The sequence below is a fragment of the Pseudochaenichthys georgianus genome, chromosome 11 (genome assembly GCF_902827115.2).
Source record: "Pseudochaenichthys georgianus chromosome 11, fPseGeo1.2, whole genome shotgun sequence".
Classification (NCBI taxonomy): domain Eukaryota; kingdom Metazoa; phylum Chordata; class Actinopteri; order Perciformes; family Channichthyidae; genus Pseudochaenichthys; species Pseudochaenichthys georgianus.
The window spans coordinates 19,472,053-19,495,796 of record NC_047513.1 but is presented as its reverse complement, the minus strand read 5'-3'; the positions used below and the strand labels follow the sequence as shown (position 1 = coordinate 19,495,796).

Sequence of the window (23,744 nt, the reverse complement as noted above, 5' to 3'; positions counted from 1 at the left end):
AAAGCCTACTTAAGCAAACAATCTGTATCTTCCATCACTAATACCTTATTGATAATCGATAGTAATTTAATCTAAATAATAATGGTAGTTGTTAGTGGAAACGCATGTGATAGTCTGACAGACGAAATTATTATTAAAATGTAATGATGATGTATTTATCTTTTTGTTTTGCAATTGTGCTGGTGTGTATACTTAATTGTATACGTATACAAGTAGTCAATTTTGTACTGATGAGAAAGTGATGAGTTATCACATGTTTTTTTTATTTTGAATATGTTTGAGTATCTAACAGCAGCACTGATAGATTAGGGTTATGCCAAAAAGGCAAAGTCCCAAATACATGAGTTGTCCTTTTATGTGTTCGATAATAGAAGAAATGTTTTCCCCAACAGTAACTGCATTACTTGAATAACAGCATTGCAATATTTTCAGACACACCTCTGGTAACTTTAACACTTTTCTCTCAGTCTATATCAATATATTATACCAAACAAATACAGAGGGAGTGTTATACTTTTGTCCCTTTTGGATTAATTCCTTAATATTTATTAAAGGAACTAAATCATATTGATGCAACTTTCTGGTGGAGTAGTTTACATCCAAATGTACTTAATAATTCAGTTGTATGCTTCTTTAAACATGTACATAATTTAGAGGAATATTATCCAACAGTATCCAACAACCCAACAAAAGAAGCTCATAGAAAGCCGTTACAATAAACTCAAGCTCCACCATCCATAATTGATAATTGATCCAAAACAAACATAATTTGTCATGGAACCCCGTAAAAGAAATCTCGCGATGACAGCAGTAGCGCTCTGATTGGACGAGAACGTCAAACGGTCGGTCACGTGGACAAAGAGGGTCACTTGGCATTCTGGGACACAAACAGTGGTCAGTATGAAAAGCTTTATAACCGCGTCAACAGCAGCAGTTTCGATCCACTGTGGAAGAAGGAAGGCGACCGGAGAAACAACAACAGCCAGCAAACAGAGAAAGAGATAACTGTATTTCCTTATCCGGTGTCTGCGGCTTGTTTGTCGCTCTGTTGTCCGAGAGAAGCAGCGTATGAGGAGGCCAGCGACGGCGGTTTAGTCTCTAAGATGCAACGGTGGACTTTGTTCAGGCAGTGAGCTAGTTAGCTAACGGCCAGCAGTAAGTTAGCCGTGCTGTGATTAATGCTAACTCCTAAACGTTAGCTCGACGGCAATGCTGGTGGAGTCTTAAAAGTTGATGATCTCGCAATATTTCGCTTCTGTTCATCTCAGTCTAAAGAAGAGTTTTTTTTCACTCTCAGTTTTCCTGCACTGACAGCTCGCTCCGTCCATTCATTCTGCTGTCCTGAGCCGAGAACAACTCTGAATATGGCGAGGGTTTCACACCGAGACTACAAAACTGGCGCTTTTAAATCACTGGACTGGCACGTTGCCCAGCTAGTGTACCCAAGATAAACATTGTTAAATTGGACAATTCATCAAATGGCCAAGGAGAGTGACGGATTTCATGTGTATGTCTCACTGCATGCAAAGGGTTACCACTGCTAAATGCTTATAGACCCTTTCCTCTGTTGAAGCTCAACACATTGATAACTCTAGACATGGACTTGCCCTGGATGTAAAGACTGTCTGGAAATCTCAAACGTCACAACTGTGTGAGCCTTGCTGCTGGTCCCCAGAGCTTATTTGAGGGCCAATATGTCAATGTCAGGGTCCACGACTGTGCATCTTTTCACCAAGCTTGTCAAGCATGCAGTGGGCAAGGCAGAGATTCAGCTGAACCGCTGGCTGCAGAGGACTGCCACAGATGACTGTGACAAAATTGACATACTGATATGCAGCGCCTTCGATGAGACAGGGGCCAGCATTGGAAAGTCAGATGGAGACCCTGAGGTTATCTGTGACTCAGGGGGATCGACCTTCAGCAACAGTGGAGAGTTCAGACACCCATGCTGTATCACCACCTTTTGCTTCAAGAGTGCCCTGCTGGCCTGCGTCCTGACTGCTGTGTGCTTCTCGTCAGTTGCACTGGTTCGCCAATACCTCAAGGACCTCCTGCTCTGGGTGGAGAGCTTGGACAGCCTCGTCGGAGCCTTGCTGTTTATATTTGGTTTGATTATCGTGTCTTTCCCGTGTGGATGGGGGTATATTGTTCTTAATGTTGCAGCTGGCTACCTCTACGGCTTTGTGCTGGGCATGGGACTTGTTATGGTGGGAGTTTTAATAGGTACTTTCATGGCACACCTGGTGTGCAAACGACTATTGACTGACTGGGTGCTGAACAAAGTTGGGAACAGTGAACAGCTCAGTGCTGTCATACGAGTGGTGGAGGGAGGAAGTGGACTCAAAGTTGTGGCCTTAGCGAGACTCACCCCAATACCATTTGGGCTCCAAAATGCAGTTTTCTCGGTGAGTATGAGAACATTACGAACAGAGATCCAACCAAACACAATTTTATTTTTGTATTTCTTAAAGTTCACCTATTATGCAAAGTCCACTTTTTCACGTCTGTTAAACATGTGTCCCCTCTGTGTAAAGAGATTCTGAAAGTTTCAGGAAAAAAGATTTGTCCTGATCCATTTATATAAAAACCTGTCTGGAAATTAGATGATCAGATTTTGGCCACTTTATGATGTCATAACCATTTTTTGTCTTGTGTAACCATTAGCCAATCACCAACTAAAGTAACTTTTTGGGAGTTTTACGGGGCGTGGTTTGCAATCCACCCAGCCAATCAGGAATATAGCTCTTTTCTCAAAAAAGAGCCGCTCGAAAGTCCCTGCTTTCTAGCAGGGACTTTCGAGGGGGTAAAAAGGTTCGCATGAACTACTTTTAGTACCGGCTCTTTTTGGTGTGAACGCGATCATGAACTAAGTTCGCATGAACCTTTGTGGGAAAAGTACCGCAGTGTGAACGTGGCTAATGTGTTCTTTCTAACCAATTATCTCTCAAAGGGGCGTGGGGAGTGGCTCCTTATTTTCATCTAAAGTAACAGACAGAGAATCAGGTCTTTTGAAACGGGGCTGAAACAGAGGGGATTATGGGATGCTACAATGCATGATCTGTTTGGTATTTGGAGCCAAACACATCAGAGACATGATTTGTATATATCTGAAACCTATAATGAAGTAATGAAAAACAGTATAATAGGGGACCTTTAACTTGCTTTTTTTCTTGATGAACTGTTCTGTCTATAAAATGGCAGAAACAGTGAAACAAGGTGGTGTCTTTAATGGTCTAATCTAACCCTATCGTTTTAATAGTAAACTCATATGGATTTGAGCAGGAAGGTCACCAGCAAAGAGGCAATCTCATTAACCCCTAGAGGATGTTTCAGCTGCATTACTTGCAGTTATGAGAAACAAACCTGTGACCTTTTTGATTTTTAGAAATAAATCATTTTCTTTTTTGCTGGACTAACCTACCACACTAGGGAAATCACAACCGCACAGAAAATAGCGTCAAGCGTAGACCCTCCAGAAAAATGCGGGCAAAAATCCTTGATTATGCGATCAAACATGCGGGGTTTTATGTGATTTTATGCGGGGATGTTGCGAAATATGCTAAATATGCGGAAAAAATCAATATTGGGCTGTCTTATTTATTTATTCTCTCTCACAAAACCTGCCACTAACGTTAAACCCCTTTTACTATTCAATTAAACACATTCAATGTTTATTTATTGTAAAAGCAATTGGGCTATTTTAATCACACACACACACACACACACACACACACACACACACACACACACACACACACACACACACACACACACACACACACACACACACACACACACACACACACACACACACACACACTTATCCGCCTCATTCTGTTTTCATTTACTCGTTCGTTATCTGACCAGCTTCAATCTTGTAGGCTTCTCACCTCGTTTCTTGTAGCCCTCGAAAGGGTTTTGGAGGTTGATGCCTCGGTGAACGTGAGTTGTTTGGCTTTCTTGTCCGCAGCAGCAGAAAGCATTTTTGAATGTTTGAATGAATCAAAGTGGGTCGTCACCGTCGATGTTCTCTTATGCTCCAACACACTTTGCCCGGGGTGCAGAATAGTTTCTCCCCACTTTCGTGCAAGACATCGGGGTACTGCTTTGCCCGGTCTTTAGCAGAAATGTTCGTCGGTAAATGAGATGGATTCGATTTTTTCATCTTGGTGTTTTCTCTCTCGTGTGAGTTCCACACGTTCACTCTACGGCAGGGGTGCCCAACCAGTCGATCGCGAGATGTGTCTAAAAATAGAACAACAATATTCTGTTTTATCGTTAATGTCCTATAACATAATCTTCCTGTGCCAGAATAATGCACTTGAACGCATCAAAGCTTTGTGATTGGCCGGCGTGACCCCATGTGTCGGGGCGTGGCTGGTGGGCAGTGGGCAGTGCACTAGTTCGCTAACGTTGTCCGTGTCAACCATTGTCAACACCAGGAGTTACAGTCCGCACACACACAAGAAGCAACACATATATAATTTTCACTCCAAGTGGGAGGATGATTATTTTTGTATCTATTCCAATTCAAAGTCCATCTGTCTCATCTGCAATGCGAGCGAGGCTTTATCGAAGAAGGGTAATTTAGGAGCGGCATTTCAAAACAGTGCACAAACGCTACGAGACAGAATTCCCTCCTAATTCTGCGCTCCCAAAAGGGGAGGTCCATTTTCACTAGCCCAACAACAAGAGCAAGGCTGCTACCAGAGCATCTTATCGTGTCAGTCACGTTCTTGCCTAACACATGAAGTCTTTCAAAGACGGCGAAGTTGTGAAATAAGCATTCCTGGAGGCTGCCGATGCGTAATAAAAATAACAGTAGCATTTCAACAGGTTTTTGATATGATAAAAACTCAAGTTAGATACCATCAGCTGTAAGTTTGAGTTTGTTTGAACTTATTCATTATAATTATTGTACAAAATGGTATAAGAATGCAAACTTAAATTGATTATAGTCTATTATCAATTCAGGTTAAGAAACTAGTGTTGCTTGTATCCTATTTTAAAGGCATTTCTTTTTATAATCTACTAAAATGCAACAAAAAAGGGTTTGATTCTATTAATTTTGTCTTTTTTATTGCACTGTTGCAGCAGATTCCTGTGTAGCTTCAGATCTGAGTTGTCTTATTAGTAAGCCTAATTTATACTTTTGTAGCAATACTATTTTTATATGATGGCAAAGAAAGGGTTCAGAGTCTTTTCTTTTTTTCCTGTGTCATATGTGGCAGCACTGTTCAATGTTTCTTGAAAACATTACCCACTGTAATATGCGACGTGTGAATAAACTCCAACTCTGTATCAACAACACTGCTGTGTAACTTCAGTTAAATACTTGTATGTGTGTAGATTAGAAAGAGGTAAGATAAAGGATCTGCAGTATTTTATGAAGTATTAATCGTACAAAGGTCAGTTTTATACAAGTAGAAGTGTGTATTTACCTGGTAGTAGGCTGTCAGTAATGGCTACGCCTCTCTATTTGGACTGGTAGATCTCGGCAGACTGGCAACTTTAAAAGTAGCTCTCGGTTTAAAAAAGGTTGGGCACCCCTGCTCTACGGTGTTGTTTACCTTCTGTGATGCACGAGCTGATGACGTCGCGTCATCATCACTTCACGTCAAGACGAGTTAACTTTTTTTTTTTTCAACTTTGTGTGGAAAAATGCGGGGATTATGCGGCCTTTTGATAAATATGCAGCCTTTTAAAAATCTGCGCCATTTTGCTGATTATGCGGTAAATTCTGCGATCGCAGAATCGCGTTTTTCTGGAGGGTCTAAGTAAGAGACCGGGAGTATGTACAATTTCATCATTTTAGTTCTGATGAATTTTGGACATAGTAGATGACCTGTTCATTTAATATTCAAGAGGTTACAGTCAAGTAGGAAAGAAATATAAGGGAAATCCTCTGAGAAACAAGACGGATTTCTCTTGTAGAAGAAGAAACCGTTCCTATTAAATGGATTCTATTGTAGCCTAAGGACTGAACTATCAATATACAATTTTTAAGTCTTCCTTTTGGTTTTCATATACTGTAGTGTTGTCACGATACCAACATTTTGGTTTCGATACCAAGTCAAGAATTGCGATTCCGATTATTTTTCGATACTTTTCTTAAAAAAAGGGAAACAGTCTTAAATGTAATTATTGTGCTTTATTTCACACCATAACCATAACACAAACTTTTAAACAATGAGAACAATAAACAAAATAAATGACAATAATTCGTATTAAATAAAATTAAGCATCAACTCAAACAACTTTTTTGTTTTATAAAATATAATTTTTAAAATATTTTATTAACATGTAATATAAATAATTGACACAATGTATATTGCAGATGTTGGCCACATTGGTAAGTTAGCTAAAAAGATAGCCATATTAGACAGTTATCATTGCCATTAATTGCCTCGTCAAACTACGAAAACGTTCGTTTGTCACAAAATAAATTACACTTGTTTGACTTAGATTTGAGGGCATGGGCTTGAGCATGATGTAATTATTAGAGATGTCCCGATCCGATCACGTGATCGGGGATCGGAGCCGATCACGTGATTTTCAGAAAATCGGGGATCGGGAGAAAAAAATCGGGGATCGGGATTTTTTTTTTTTTGTATACATTTTTTTTATTTAATGTTACAAAACAAAAATGACCATGTTCACGTCTTAAAGTCATCCTGAGGACTTAGTTTTGGTTTAAAAATACACAACATCATGTATGTGTTGCTTTCTTTGGGCTTGTTTTCATAGACCTGGTTGCTTATTTCTCTGAAATCTGGCAACAGAGTGGGCGCAGTGTCTAATAGTAGCAGTAAGCTAACGAGAGGCTACGTTCAGCTGGTGACTCGGGAGTCGGGACAGAGAAAATGTCAGGAGTTTGGAAGTATTATAAAATTGAAAGCGAAGGCAGTGTAACAGCCAGATGCAATGTTTGCAAGGCAGAGGTTCCGCGTGGTGGAAAGAACAGAGCTACGTTCAACACGACCAATCTAATACGCTACCTGAGAAACAAACACCAACAACAACACGGCGAGTACACAGCGGCCACTCAGGTAACGGCACTGAAACAACCGACACTTTCAGAGACTTTAAAAAGGAAAGAGAAACTGCCCCAGAACAGTGAAAAGGCCAACACAATAACAGCCAAGATAGCTGAATTCATCGCGTTGGATGACCAGCCGTTATCTGTTACCTTTTTTTTCTCTTAATGCATTGCATAAAGATCGGATCGGGAAAAATCGGTATCGGCAGATTGTCAAAATCAAATGATCGGAATCGGATCGGGAGCAAAAAAAGGTGATCGGGACATCCCTAGTAATTATGTTATCTATCACATTCGCTAACCTGTCTGTCTTTAAATTATTTAAACAGCTCTGGATTCCGGTCGGCGGGTGCTTAGTGTGTTAGCTCCCTTGATTTGCAGGGATCTAAAACATGTCTCACAGACAGGCCTCGTGGTGTCCGTAGGCTTGCCCTCACCGTCAGAGATATAGCTAAAATACTTCCAAATTTTGCTTCTGGTGTCTTTTTTGTCAACAAGCCGAGGTGCAGCGGCAGTTGCACTCCCACTTGCAGCCATGCTTCTCGTTCTCTCACATGCTCTGGCAGCTAGCGCGTGGCCGAGTGCACGAGAAAGGGGAGGGACTTAGAATGTGCTTGAGAGGGGCGGGACTGCAGGCACGGCTGCAGAGAGTGGAAGCAGAGGGCTGAACACACACGGCTCTTATTAAAACGGCACTTTCTCACCGGAGTACTTTTCCCCGTCATTCTTAAAGTACCGATACTAATGAAACGGAGGAATCGTACCGTTTTTAACGGCAGGGTATCGCGGTACCTTTCAAGTATCAGTACACCGTGCAACACTATTTTCATATTTGGTGCAATGCTTTTTTTCCCGAATTAAATAATGATCTGATGATGATAATGTTGACAAAACCATGGACATCTTTGTTTTCCTGTAAGTATACATCCTCAGCCATTTGTCTAGGCAACACACACCATGTGATCTACATGATAGCGCTAAGCAGTTCCAGGATATTGCTTTCACCTGCACTCCCACGTTTAACCTGAGGCCCTTGACCTTCATGGCATGAATAATTTATACTCGCTGATTACCCTTCTCAGTCAACTCATTGATACATCCAAATGAAAAAAAGCCTTGAGGGATGTGTGACTGGATAGTGGGACGTCAGCTGGGAGGTCATGCAAACTGAAAAATGTTATGCCAGTGGTAATTGAAAGATTAATGAAGAATCCTGACCTGCGGGCGAACTTGATGTTATGTAGCTTTTCAGGCCTGGCTCTGTAGAGTATTTCAAGCTATACTGCTGCTAAAAAGCTCTGATCACTGTCTAGCACCAGATTATATCATATTTCTCACAAGTTGAGCTGCAACCATTAGTCGAATAATCGATTGGTTAAACATCATTGGCTACTATTTTGATAATCGTTTTATTTTGTTTGCATAAAAATGTCAGGAACGTTTTTTTTCAGACTTTATATATGGAGATTTCCTGCTTTTCTATCAAATTAAACTGAATTTTTTTAAACAAATTAAGACACCTTGGACTTTGAAAAACCAGGAAGGACATTTGTCAATATTTACAGAAATAGACCAAACACGAAAAATCAGTAGAATAATCAATAACAGAAATAATCATTAGTTGCAGCCCTTCTCACAAGTCCCACATTTTCCGATTGATTCTTTTCACAAAGTTGTGTTACATTTGTGTTCTAAAAAAATATTCACATGGTATTTTTTTAAATATTCAAATTGAAAGGCTTCAAAAGGTTGAAAGTTCAATGTCCTGGAGCTGCACTAACAGCAAAATGGTATCCGGTTTTAAAAATAGGGAATGTGTTTTAAGTGGTAGCCTGTTGAGTTTTGAAGTGCCTTCTTCGTACATTGAGACACAAACAAACTGCTAAGCTCCTTGTAAAGAGACACAAAACTTGAACCCGCTATGCAAGAATACTGGGACGGAGACTTAGGTGAAGTGTCAAAAAGACTGGATTTAATAAGTCCACAAAAAACCAGGCAGGGGACAAAGCAAACTCTGAACAGAGTGGGGAGAACGTGGAGCAGGGCTGAGACGGAGGTTGGGCTGGACGTGGCAGGCAGGACGGAATGGAATGTGGAGTTTCTTGAACAGGCAAAAAACAGAACGGGATTAGCATACAAAAGAACTAGAAAATCTAGTCAGCCGGAACTGGAGTTTACCACCGAGTATACGAAGAACTGGCGAAGTCTGATGATCGAACCGGAGTTTTAAGCAGCAGCAGGTGATTGGTTGTAATCAGTGATGATGAGAAACAGGAACAGAGGTGAGTTGGCGGAAAACGGAAAGTAGGTCAACCACGCCCAGCCAGGAAGACAGACAAACAGATAGACAAACAAACAGAGAAGGAGATACCGCAATTCCTCACAGTACCCCCCCCCCCCCCCCCCCCCCCCCCCCCCCCCCCCCCCCCCTCAATTGGAGCCACCTGGCGACCACCAGGCTTGTTTGGATGAGCCCCGTGAAAGGCCCTCACCATGATTGGGTCCAGGACACGGGAACGAGGAACCCAGCATCGCTCCTCGAGGCCATAACCCTCCCAGTCCACCAGATACTGGAAACCCCTGCCCCGACGTCTGACGTCCAAAAGACGGTGCACCGTATAAGCAGGGTGATTGTCGATAATACGGGCGGGAGGAGGGGGTAAGGCCGGAGGGCTCAATTCACTGGTGTGAACCGGCTTAATCTGAGACACGTGGAAAGTGGGGTGAATTCTCAGAGCTCTGGGAAGCTTCAACTGGACTGCGGAAGGGTTAATGATCCTTAGGATGGGAAAAGGACCAATGAAGCGTGGGGAAAGCTTCTTGGACTCAGAGATGAGAGGAATGTTGCGGCAGGACAACCAGACTGACTGGCCTGGGATGTATGGAGGAGCTGCCTTTCTGTGACGGTTGGCTGATCGCTGGTTCCGTCCAGAAGTCTGGAGAAGGGCAGATCGTGTATCTCTCCAGATTTTCTGACAGCGACGCACATGCTGCTGGACTGAGGGAACTGCTAAGTCTCGCTCCTCTTCGGGGAACAGGGGCGGCTGGTACCCTAATGAAGCCTCAAAGGGGGAGAGATCAGTAGCGGAGCAGGTGAGTGCGTTGTGGGAGGACTCAACCCAGGAGAGATGAGAGCTCCAAGTCGAGGGGTTTCGGTCGGTGATGCAGCGGAGAGCTGACTCCAGGTCCTGATTTGTTCGTTCTGTTCGGCCGTTTGATTGGGGGTGATATTACATTACATTGCATTTAGCTGACGCTTTTATCCAAAGCGACTTACAATAAGTGCGTTCGACCAACAAAATACAAACTTGAAGAAAACAGAATCATATAAGTAAATCAGGTTTCATAGAGCAAAAACATTTCAAGTGCTACTCAACTGGCTTTTATTAGTATATAAGTGCTTTGTTAATATTTCTATTGCTCGAAGTGGAGTCGAAAGAGATGAGTTTTCAGTCTGCGCCGGAAGGTGTGTAAGCTTTCTGCTGTCCTGATGTCAATGGGGAGCTCATTCCACCATTTTGGAGCCAGGATAGCAAACCCACGTGTTTTTGCTGATGGGAACTTTGGTCCCCTTCGCAGCGAGGGTGCAGCGAGCCGTTTGGTTGATGCAGAGCGGAGTGCACGTGATGGGGTGTACGGTTTAACCATGTCCTGGATGTAGGAAGGGCCAGATCCATTCGCAGCATGGTACGCAAGTACCATTGTCTTGAAGTGGATTCTAGCAGTTACCGGAAGCCAGTGGAGGGAGCGGAGGAGTGGCGTGGTGTGGGAGAATTTAGGAAGGTTGAAGACCAGGCGAGCCGCTGCATTCTGGATGAGCTGCAGAGGTCGGATGGCACATGCAGGTAGACCAGCCAGGAGGGAGTTGCAGTAGTCTAGGCGTGAGATGACGAGAGCCTGGATCAGAACCTGCGTCGCTTTCTGGGTCAGCTGGGGACGTATCTTCCTGATGTTGTAAAGTGTGTATTTGCAGCAGCGGGTTGTAGCAGCGATGTTTGCAGTGAAGGACAGTTTGTTATCTAGGATCACACCCAGATTCCTTGCAGTCTGAGTCGGGGAAACAATAGAGGCGCCAATGTTGATTGTTAGGTCAAGAGTGGGACAATCTTTTCCCTGAAGGAAAAGCAGTTCAGTCTTGTTGAGCTTGAGGTGATGAGCGGACATCCACTGAGAGATGTCGGCTAAACAAGCAGAGATGCGTGCGACGACCTGGGTCTCTGAGCGGGGAAAGGACAGAATTAATTGGGTGTCATTAGCGTAGCAGTGGTATGAAAAACCATGCGGGCTAATGACAGATCCGAGCGAGTTTGTGTACAAGGAGAAGAGGAGGGGACCAAGAACAGAGCCCTGAGGGACCCCTGTAGTTAATTGACAAGGGTCGGACTCCGACCCCCTCCAAGTAACCCTGTAGGTGCGGTCTTTGAGGTATGAGGTGATGAGGGAAAGTGCAGAGCCTGACATTCCAAGTTCTTGGAGAGTGCGAAGGAGGATCTGATGATTCACTGTGTCGAATGCAGCAGACTGGTCCAAAAGGATGATGACAGAGGAGAGGGAGGCTGCTTTAGCAGTTCCTCAGTGACAGCAAGGAGGGCAGTTTCTGTGGAGTGACCTGCCTTGAAACCAGACTGGTGCGGATCTAGAAGGTTGTTCTGATGGAGATAACAGGAGAGTTGTTTAAAGACAGCGCGTTCAAGTGTTTTAGACAGGAACGGGAGGAGAGAGACAGGCCTGTAGTTTATAACATCGGGTTGAGAGTGGGTTTCTTTAGGAGAGGGTTTACTCTTGCCCCCTTGAGACTGTTTGGAAAGTGACCAGAATTGTTGATGAAATGGGAGAGAAATGGTAGAATATCAGGAGAAATAGTCTGAAGGAGGTTTGAAGGGATAGGGTCCAGAGGACCGGTGGTAGGGCGGGCAGAGGTAATGAGGGTAAGAACCTCACTTGGAGAGAGAGGGGAAAAGGAGGTCAGTGTGTGGGTGAAAGGAGGGTCTGGTGACCCAGCGGTGAGTCAGAAAAAGAAGAGCGAATATCATCGACCTTTTTTTCAAAGTGGTTAACAAAGTTGCTTGACAGAAGGGAGGAGGGGAAAGGGGCTTTGGGGGGGGTCCAGGAGGAAGGAGAAGATGGAAAATAGTTTTTTGGAATAGGAAGATTGGATCTTATCTTGAAAGAAAGTGCTTTTGCCTGAGCGATCGAAGCAGAGAAAGAGGAGAGCCTGATAGGTTAGGAGGTCGTCTTGGTGTTTGGATTTCCACCGTTTCCGCTCTGCTGCCCGAAGGACGGTTCTATTAGCATGCAGTGCGTCATTTAGCCAGGGAACAGGAGGGGACTGATATATATTCTCCATCTTAAAGTAGTTTTCAGAGTCAGTGTGTTGGCTATTTCATCAATACATATGCAAACACATACTTTCTGCTTAAAAAAATCAGGCTTTTATAATTGAGTCTCATTCAATGCATTACTTTATAAATACAGAAATATAACTTGCATTAAAATATTTAAAAAAACAAACAGTTTAGTTAATTCAGGCTATATTAGAATTCATCTTTACTTAAACATCACATTTCAAAAGCAAAATGCACTGTTTAAAATATTTAACATCCCAGTAAGAAGTGGAGTTAAAATGCGTTCAATGTCATAGATTCTATTTGAGTGCATTAGTAACATTTCTGTTGTTTTGAATATTGCACTTTATTATTGGTCAAATATCTGGGGAGGAGAGAATACAAGTATTGTTGAAGGCAGAAACCAGCAGCAGCACAAATATCCAGGAGTGGATCCAAAGAGCTTTTAAAGGCATTTCTAGCTGAGAGCGTTAAGGAGTTGATGCTCAGGCCTGAGCCAGGAAAAGGGAAATACGATGACGTAAGTGAGATTCACAAGCACAGTAATTGCATGTTGCAAAAACCAGTTAGCGTTCTGTGATACTGATTTACTTGGACATATCTCAGGGTATTTGGCTTTGGCCTTTGACCGCTCTATATTCACACTCGCAACCAGCCTAAAATAAACACTCACTATGTGCAATTCATTCAAAATATCTCAAATGTTGCAGAGCTTTATTCGCCCATCTTTGGTCAATTTGTATGCTAATAATGCTAGAAGACTGCGATTGATTTGCAATGAGTCAGGGCCTGACCCTGAGTGCTTTTGAAAATGAGAGAGAATGTCTTGGCTGGGAATGAAATTCAGGGTTGAGTTTAAGCTTCGGGCTGAACGTGAGAGTCTTTGTGATGCTAAAGGTGACTGATTCCTCTGTCATAGTCCAACACTACTACATACATATACAGTTATTCTGTTTTCACGGTTGTCTTTTGCGTGACTTACTTAAATGGCTTCTGTTCGTTGTTGATTCGTACTCTTGGCCTCCTGGGTTGGTACATTGCTCTGTGTCCAAAGGTTGTGATGTGTCACTCGTGTAAGGATCATGGCTTTAGTTCTAACAGTTGTCGCAGCCTTTAACTCTGTTTCATTCTGCAGAGGTGAAAATGAGGTGTCAAATTGAAAGGGACAGACTGTTTACACTGAGTTGCCCAGCTGCTGCCACTGTCACTGGAATTATTGGTGCTCCACAATCAGTTTCCCGGGGTGAAATTAAAAGGCTGGCTAATTGACTGAACAGTGAAATGCTGCTTTTGCTCTGGGTTGTTTTTTACTACAAAAGCCAGCAAACAATCACCTAATGAAAAAGGACGTTGGCTTTCAAATGGCTCAACCTCAACTGCTCAAAACTGGGTCATATTTGGTTGTATGCCAGTTTGCATTTGTCATATTTCCTTTGGATAGTTTCAACTTATGACAGCTGTTTGTATTTGGAAATGCAGCTTCTCTGATTTTGACTCATTGTCATGGCTTTTGAGAATGCTTTCAGCTTTACAGGTTCAAACACATAAAGGGCCAGGTTAACCAACTTAACCCTTTTTAGAATGACCTACACCTATAATAGTGCAATAAAATACTTGGCCATTGTATCAAATCATTTTAGTTTTTCTTTTTATTATTGACCCTACATCTTGGCCTAATATTTGGCCTCTTGTGAGTTGATTTGGATGGCTAATATTGATTTTAAAATCACACATAATGTCTTGATTTCCATGTATCAAGGGGCAACGTGATTACTCTAGTTTCCAAACCAAGTTTCAGCCCATTGTTTATCTGTCCAGACACAACTATGTACTCTCACTGCTCTCATTGATAGTTTAAAAGTCTCAGGAGTTGGTAGAGACTTAAAAAGGAGCTAAAACAAGAGTAAATATTATCATTATTAGAAGTAAACCTTCATTCAAGGTCGGTGGGACTGGAGAAAATGAAGTTGTCAACTCCTCGCACGAACCTCATAGTTGAACTCTGAAGGTCGGAGCAGAGCATCTCACCTGGGGGTTGAGCTGCTGCTGCCAGGAGCAGAGGAGCAGGCTAATGAGCTGAGTCCCATAGTCTGCTGCCTCCTCTCTTCCTTTTGCCCTTCTGCCTTCAGGGAGTTCAAACCCAGCTCTCCTAACTCTATACCTTGCAATTCATCATACCTTCGTCGTTCATTATGAAGCCTAGCTGATAATGAATCTTTATTATCTTATTCTCCACAATAAAAGGTCAAGCTGCCCGTGGTGAGGTACTTTATGGACCCCACTGTGGAGTTATGTGTTGTCTGCTCTGCCCTTAGTAAGCATTTTCTTTGGATGAGGCTGCATTTCACCGTGCCCGCTGCTTCTTTCTGCTGAAGTGGACGGTGCTACATTATAGCGGGTAACCTAAAACCACACCAAGAATGCAGTAGTTAGCAAAACATTGGGAAGGCTAAGGAAAAATGTATGAGAATCCTGTGTGCACAAAGCGGGCATATTCAAGTCGGCGTGTGCATTTTATTACATGAAATCCCTGCTCGCTGGCCTGGGTCCATCCTGCTGTCATAAAGAGCTCATGAACCGATTAATTAGCAATTTCCTCGTGTGATTTACAGGACCCTAACTACAGGGCAGACGTGTTTGTGCAGCCAGTACTTACTTACACACTGTTCCTCACCCTACACTTTAAAGGGTAAACCCTGCGCGTGTCCAGATAGAAATCAAAAGCGCATTACAGAAGCAATCCTACATTTACTATGCAGTCAAGATACACTACTCTTGTTTTTGTTTACGAGCACAAACTCAGATCTGCATTGCTGTTCTGAATAAATCAGGTCAAGCCGAGGCTGGGGTGTTTTTTCACTTGAATTTGCAATTTATCTTGATACACGGGCTTGCAGAAGCGAGTGGGAGGTTCAGTGGGAATTCTCTGCGCAGTTATAAAAATACCGACTAGCCCTTCCCTGGTCGTTTAAGACAGCTGCATACGCTACATGCCTCGGTGGGAAGAGACTTCAGAGGACAGTTTCTTTACAACTCGGGGATGATAGCTGAGAGAAAGGGAGTGCATTCTTCTCCTGCTCTCACAGGCTCACATGTCATATCTCAGAGATCAGCTGAAGGCATTTTGAACGTGTTGACAAATGGTGTCGACACATCGCTGCTTATCTTTGAAGGGGAAAAGCCTTTTACATGATAATGTGGAGGAAAAACTGCACAACTCCCAAGTCAGGATAAAAACTTGATAATATGGTCTGGATTGGCCAGGTTTTCATAATGTACATTTCCTATAAAGTGTAAGCCAGACTCTTATCAGTGTGTAGGATGAGTGGCTTTAGGATGTATCACAAGGAGGAAACACTTAATTGTACCTTGTTGTAGTTTGGACCAGGCAGTGTCTTGCAGGAACACGCTGCTATCAGCCACAGTGCACTAGTGTTGTCACGATACCAACATTTTGGTTTCGATACAGATACCAAGTCAAGAATTGCGATTCCGATTCTTTTTCGATACTTTTCTTTTATTATTTTCATGATCAATACAATTGTAATTTATCTAAGTGTTTTCTTACAACATGGTCTCTTCTTTATACTTGAGTTTATGTGATTTATTTGATAGTTAACTTTATATTTTATTAACATGTAATATAAATAATTATTGACAAAATGTACATTGCAGATGTTAGTCACATTGGTAAGTTAGCTAAAAAGATAGCCATATTAGACAGTTATCATTGCCATTAATTGCCTCGTCAAACTACGAAAACGTTCGTTTGTCACAACATAAATTACACTTGTTTGACTTAGATTTGAGGGCTTGAGCATGATGTAATTATGTTATCTATCACATTCGCTAACCTGTCTGTCTTTAAATTCTTTAAACTGCTCTGGATGCCGGTCGGCGAGGTGCTTAGCCAAGTCTGATGTGTTGGCTCCCTTGGTTTGCAGGGATCTAAAACATGTCTCACAGACAGGCCTCGTGGTGTCCGTAGGCTTGCCCTCACTGTCAGAGATATAGCTCAAATACTTGCAAATGTTGCATCCGGCGTCTTTTTTGTCAACAAGCCGAGGCGCAGCGGCAGTTGCACTCCCACTTGTAGCCATGCTTCTCGTTTTCTCACATGCTCTGGCAGCTAGCGAGTGCATGAGAGAGGGGAGGGACTTGGAGCGTGCTTGAGAGGAGCGGGACTGCAGGCACGGCTGCAGTGCAGGGAGTGGAAACAGAGCGCTGAACACACGCGGCTCTTATTAAAACAGCGCTTTCTCACCGTCATTCTTAAAGTACCGATGCCAATGAAACGGAGGAATCGTAACGTTTTTAACGGCAGGGTATCGCGGTACCTTTCAAGTATCGATACACCGTGCAACACTACAGTGCACAGTGTCAAGGTCTTATCCTCACTCAAATCAAATCAAGTTTTATTTTATATAGCACATTTATAAACAATTTTTGGTCGAGCCAAAGTGCTGTACATATAATAAAAATAGCCTACAGTAGAGACACTTTACAGAAAATACAATAGCACAGATTGTTCAGAATATCAGTATGAGAAAAAACGACACCCTCTATCCTTAGACTTACCTGCTGATGTCATCATTTAATCAAGGGATCAAGGGTGATGGCAAAGCAGACCCATGTTTATTTCTAGGTGGAGGTACTGCGATATGAAATGAGACGCTGAGCTGCACGTGTGATATGTTCAAAGTACATTTACAAGATGGCACAGGGATCATGAAGACTATTTTTGTGTCTCAAAATTACAATTTTTGCAGCTACTCTCCAAAATGACATTATAGTGGTAAACAATTAGTTTATTTCTCATCGGATATTACACATATTCTACATATGGGCGAGTGAAATCATTTATATCTGACTTGATTTTTCAAGCACATTTCTTTCTACGCCAGAGTGGTGGTTATATGGTAGTAGTTCAGTAGTTATAATTCATGCAAATGTGTGATACACTTGAACTAACCCAGCTAAATTGAGATAAGATGGAGCTTTATTTTCCTAGTGTTAAATGTGCCTTGTTCATCAATGTTCGTATTATAAAGTCACAGCAAAACGACAGTTACAATGTCTTCAGGAAAATATCAAATAATTTGCCGCCATATTTATTACTTTAATTGTAATCATTTCATCCCGTGTTATACACTGAACAAAAATATAAACCAGGCTAAAGACAGGGTCAGTAATACTTTGACATTTGTCACCAACCTGCATACAAAACATTTGTATTATTAGATGTGAAAACTACACTGAACAAAAATATAAACGCAACACTTTTGTTTTTGCTCCCATTTTTCATGAGATGAACTCAAAGATCTAAAACATTTTCTATATACACAAAATAACCATTTCTCTCAAATATTGTTCACAAATCTGAAAAAATCTGTGATAGTGAGCACTTCTCCTTTGCCGAGATAATCCATCCCACCTCACAGGTGTGGCATATCAAGATGCTGATTAGACAGCATGATTATTGCACAGGTGTGCCTTAGGCTGGCCACAATAAAAGGCCACTCTTTATTGGGGGGGTCTGGGGGGGTCCGAAAACCAGTCGGTATCTGGTGTGAGGGGTAGGGTTAGGGTTAGGGTAATGTTGTGAATTGAGTGGCCTGTGTTCATCGTTCATTACATACGCCTGCCCATACCATAACCCCACCACCACCATGGGCCATTCGATTCACAACATTACCCTAACCCTACCCCTCACACTAGATACTGCCTGGTTTTCGGACCCCCCCCCAGACCCCCCCAATAAAGCCAAACTGCACGTTTCAGAGTGGCCTTTTATTGTGGCCAGCCTAAGGCACACCTGTGCAATAATCATGCTGTCTAATCAGCATATTGATATGCCACACCTGTGAGGTGGGATGGATTATCTCGGGAAAGGAGAAGTGCTCACGATCACAGATTTTTTCAGATTTGTGAACAATATTTGTGAGAAATGGTTATTTTGTGTATATAGAAAATGTTTTAGATCTTTGAGTTCATCTCATGAAAAATGGGAGCAAAAACAAAAGTGTTGCGTTTATATTTTTGTTCAGTGTAGTTTTCACATCTAATAATACAAATGTTTTGTATGCAGGTTGGTGACAAATGTCAAAGTATTACTGACCCTGTCTTTAGCCTGGTTCCAGTTTTTATTTAACTTTAAATGTCCGAACCTTTGTTGGTAAACTGAAATGTTGAAGAGCCTCACTCTTTGAATGATAAGTTTAGGTTCTTAAATATTTGTATCTTGTTATTTCATTTATTTGAAATATAAACAGATTTAACGATGGACCACAACAACGACTAATTCAGCACAATAGGGGCTGTTGAACAACGGCATTGTAGTACTACAGCAGATGTGTTCCACTGTGCTTTGTTCTCTTATTAGAAGGTCTTTATAACATGTTCCTCTTTTCTTTAGATCACAGACGTGTCCTTGCCAAATTACCTGGTGGCCTCCTCTGTGGGTCTGTTGCCCACTCAGCTTCTCAACTCGTACCTGGGCACCACGCTCCGCACCATGGAGGACGTGATCGCTGAGCAGAGCGTCAGCGGGTACTTCGTCTTCAGCCTGCAGGTCAGCTGCCGGTCACAAAGGAAGCATTTATCAAACTCTCTCTCTCTGTTTATCTTTACATTGTTTATCTTTACATTTACAAACATTCACACATACCTCTCATAGTCTCAAACAACTTGTGTAATATATTCCTAACTAGATGTTTTTGAAATAGTTTTGCTGTGACACATGGTCTTACACACCCTTACAACTAGGGTTGCTCGATTATGGCAAAAATCATAATCTCGATTATTTGGGTCAATAATTGATATCACGATTATTAAAAACGATTATCCATTTACTTTGAAAACATCAATTTATTGGAGAAAAAAATGTTGAACAGTATGTTTTGAACAGTTGATTACCCTTAACTTTAAGTATAATTGAACTGAAAAACCAATACAAAAAAATGATAATAATAAAACAATCGTTTTATTTGGATTACGTTGTTTTCGTAATCGTTGCAAGCCATAATCGTAATTGCGATTAAAATACGATTAATTGAGCAGCCCTACTTACAACCTATAGCAGTCAAACCATGTTGATCAATTTAAATGTATAATTGACAAAAGTTATTTAGATTTTGAACAAACCCCTGCCATGTGCTTTGGATCATTTTTGAGGGAGAAATACATTTTTTACCTGTTTTTGAGATCATATTCTACCCATGTCCTTCACACCAGGAATAAGCATAGTAAACCTGAAAGAGTACCTTTTTTATGAGCGTCTCCACGGCCACCATTTGCTTTAATTTTTTTAATTTTGAATCTTCTCTCACCGAGGAAGCATGCAAAAGGCATTTTTCTCTTCCTTTTTTAATTGAAGATACAAATCTCAACATGTCCTTAAAATATTTGGTTTTTAAAAGTCTGTTTTTAAACTTGTCCTAGTTTGACTCGCATCATTGAGGCACATGTTTGCTTGGTGCTTTTTTCCCCTTCCTTGTATTTAAAACCGACATCTTACTGAGCCTGTCAAACCTGTCAAACCCCTCCCCCAAGTCTTCAGTTACATAACCGCGTAGAGTGCTAATTCCAAGCCTTGTGTAGTAATGCTAAAAATGCCCCCACTTCTGTTCAGCTCAGTCAAAGGTCATTTGAGTCTTTCACCACGCCTCCAACAGCTGTTGAGCTTCTTTATATCCTCAGTGCTACGCATTATGGGTAGGTGCAGTTTTTACACATTAGCAGAGTTCAAGGCCAAGGGTCAGTTGAACATCAAGTAGGCGTCAGGTTCTCATGCAGAACTGAAAGCTGTTGTTCCTAATCGACAACTGGCCTTAATCAGGAGGAAGCTTGAACACTGGTGGTGGGAAACCAGATTATCTCTGACTGTTCTTACCGTCTTAGGCTTCACGTCTCTCCGGTGTTAAGATGTCTACTATTGCTATCTCTTGTCAAGAAAAGGTATAATTGTCTAATGAATAATCACACAAACCTTGTTTCATTCACGTATTTAAGTGTATTTTGTAAGAAGAGCTATACCCAAATGACAAAACTCCATATCACTTTCTCTACTGAGCAGAACAATGTTATCAGTTGAGAAAGCATGAAACAAACCTGCTGACATGAATACAAAAATGTAACTTATCCAATTGAAACAAATTCCCAGAGACCTCATACATGTCTTAAAAACCAAGGAATTGTGTTTTAAACGTCTACTTTTCCCATTAACTGATGGATTACAACCATGCGTTGGCTTTACTAGCATCACTAGCATACATGAAATAAACTACCCTGTTAACCAATCATTTGCTCCAAACCAGTTCATGGAAAACAACAGCTGCATTACTTTATGACACCATTTCAACTTTCGTCTCCAATTTTTGTGAAAATGGAGCTTGAGTCGGAGCTAATGAGTCTGATGTATTGTCATGTACAGATGTTATGTGCGTGTCAAACAAAAACCCTGACTTTCCTCCGTGTTTCCTCTGCAGATCGTCATCAGCATCGGCCTGATGTTCTACGTGGTGCACCGGGCACAGTTAGAGCTCAACGCCGCCATCGCCGCCTGCCAGATGGAGCTGAAATCGTCGCACATGAACGGCTCATCCACCAATCACAGCGGCTTCACCTACTGCAGCAAGAGAGCAGCGGCCGGCAGCGGAAACTGCATCAACGTGGTGTGACCTACCACTCAGTCGCTGAAATTAAAGACTTCAGAGCCCCTCTATAGACCGTGTCTGAAATGTTTTCTGGGGGTTTATAATTTCCAAAATCTTGTTGTAGCCACACTATGGAGAAAAACCCTGAAAGCGTACATCCTTAGTCGGTACGATGTTTTAGATGTGTGGACCACGCATCCTTTAAGAAACGGTGCTGATGGAAGATGCTACACATCTTGTTGGATGTTTTTTTTTCTTTTTTTTTAAGGTACTTCTCAACCTATTAACTTAGTTTACTTTGTTATAGGAGTTTTCAATGAAATGATGATATTTAGAGATTTAAGAGGCGGCTAAATGAGTGAGTCCGTACAAACCATAACTAGGCATTAACTGCCTGCTAACACCATGAATGTGCAATCTGGAGCTTTCTAGAGAACCAAGGAATTTCCATTTCAGTGTCAAACAAATGCCAACCTATGCACATTCATCTGTTTTTATTTGACTCAAGCTATTTATGATCTGCATCCAGTGCTAATTCACGGTACAAATAATAACGGCCTTATTACTTTTGTAAAAGAAAATGTGGCTTTTTAGTCCAGTTCCTTTTTTAAGTGTCTTATTTTCGGACTATGGAGAGAGGGGGGAGCTCTCAGCGAGAACTACTGTGTGATTTCTGCTGGCTTCCTACCACATCAGCTGAATCCGCCTTGTCTGCCCGGACATGGTTTTGGCGCTTCTGCAGTTTTTTGATAAGAGCAGCTGGGGAGCAGAGCAGATTTCACAGCACGAAACTCAGGAATGTTTCTGCCAGGAAGGTTGAAGTGATCATCAGCTCCTCGGTAGCACAGACACACGTTCTGCTACACTGCACCCAGACCGAGATGTCAAGCTTTCCTGTTAATGTTTATATTCATTTTCAATTGGGTTTTACATTTGTTTTTTCGTTATACATCTTTGGCTGTGAGATTATCCATTAGGAATATTATATAATTTGTGTTTTAAGATAGTTGTTTTGACAATTCTGTGCAATACATCAACAAGCGGTGATTAAATGGCATGAATGTGGTATTTCGGTGCTGAAACCAAACTAATCAGAAATGCTAAAGCATCAACATAACACAAAGCTGAGTTTATTTAAGGTTTTACTTAGATTCTATTTGAGTAAGCTAGATGAGATGGAGAAGCTGTTATTTTGTATGTGCCATCTTTAGGTAAAGCTTATCATGACACTGAGGCTATATGTGACTTCTAACTGACAGTATGTTATTACTTAATGTTAATTATGGACCGGTTCTTTATAATACGACAAAGCTCTCATTCTGTAGGTTCTCTTGCACAGTCCACTACAAAAATATGTACATTATTTTCATACAGATGAGTTACACTCAGAAGGGGTTTGGTTGCTCAAAAGTTGAAGCTGATGTGTCTCAGAAGCCGACAATCAAACACAACACGGACACTAAGTGATGAATGTGATAATGTTTTTTATTTGTACATGAATTATTGTGATGCTGCTCCTCAGACAAAGTCTGGTTGAGGAATAATAAGGGCTCCTATATGAAATCTTCATCTCTGTGTATTTGTAATGCTGACACACATTTTAGTTTTTAATTTGTTGTACTAAAGTTTGTTTTTCTTTCTTCAAAGCCAGATTTAATGTTCGCCCTAAACATTCCATGCTGTCAGTCCTCTTCAAAGCTGTAGACTTATTGTCATGCTAAGTGTTGATTGAAAGGGCCCCTTGCTGTCTGAACTGAGCAATAATGTTTGAAAGCAAAAACAATATGATAGAAATCATGAGATCTGTTGAGAAGAGCTGTTTACTATGGATGTTAAAAACTGACTCGTGAACATGAGGGAACAAAAACTGCTTTTGAGTTGTTAGTCGAGCCATGTTCCTCTGTAAGGCTGATTATAAATACTACAGGTTATTGTTTCAGTGTTCAACCTGCCTGTTGCCTCCCGCTGCCTCTGACAGATATTTCTGCTCTGCCACTTGAGTGAAAGAGACACAGAAAACCTCTGGAGTCCCGAAACATACCGATCCCTCATTGATGTTCAGAGATCAGACCTCTCGTTATGAAAATCCTCTAAATGCAATTTAGACACGTTTTCCAGTTTCTTAATTGAAATGAACGGTTCGGTAGAGAGAGATTAGCTCATTTTATGGCTGCAAGATTTTATCAAATCTAGTCACCATTCATTTTTTTACCGGCATAGAAATTCTTTTGAGTTCTAGCAGTGACCCCACTCTCCAAACAAAATGTGAGTCAATGAAGTCAACGTTATACCACGTTAAATGCAAAAATCTAATCGATGAAACTTGATCAGCCACAGTTCATTGAGATTGTGGGAAAATGAGCAGTGAAGGCGTTCCTCTTAGGTGGTTTCTACTTAACTTAGATATAGTTATGCAACAACTGATTCCTAAGGGAAGTATATTTCATAGACACCCACACAGACCTGGGATGTAACTGGACTGTTAAGAGGAGGACAGTGTGATGTCATTAACTCAAAGGTCACGTTTAGGGTCTCGTTCGGTGCTATGAAATGCTATACTTCCCATCTGTATCAAGTGCATTACACATATACTGTATTTTGTAATACAGAGAATTTTACAGTGTATAAATATTGATATTTATTGCTGTACAATGCTTGTTCAGTGTTATTTATGAGAGGGACAATAAAACAGACTTTGTTACACAA

At 41.5% G+C, this 23,744-nt stretch overlaps 1 protein-coding gene across 1 annotated transcript; it reads left to right on the top strand.

Annotated features, from left to right (window-relative positions):
- The first annotated feature begins 900 nt into the window (after positions 1 to 900).
- Positions 901 to 23,744, top strand: tmem64 (transmembrane protein 64). The gene is made up of 3 exons (XM_034094675.2): positions 901 to 2,405; positions 18,800 to 18,955; positions 20,871 to 23,744. The coding sequence occupies exons 1-3, from the start codon at positions 1,695 to 1,697 to the stop codon at positions 21,060 to 21,062; spliced, it is 1,059 nt and encodes a 352-aa protein (XP_033950566.1). The 5' UTR covers positions 901 to 1,694; the 3' UTR covers positions 21,063 to 23,744.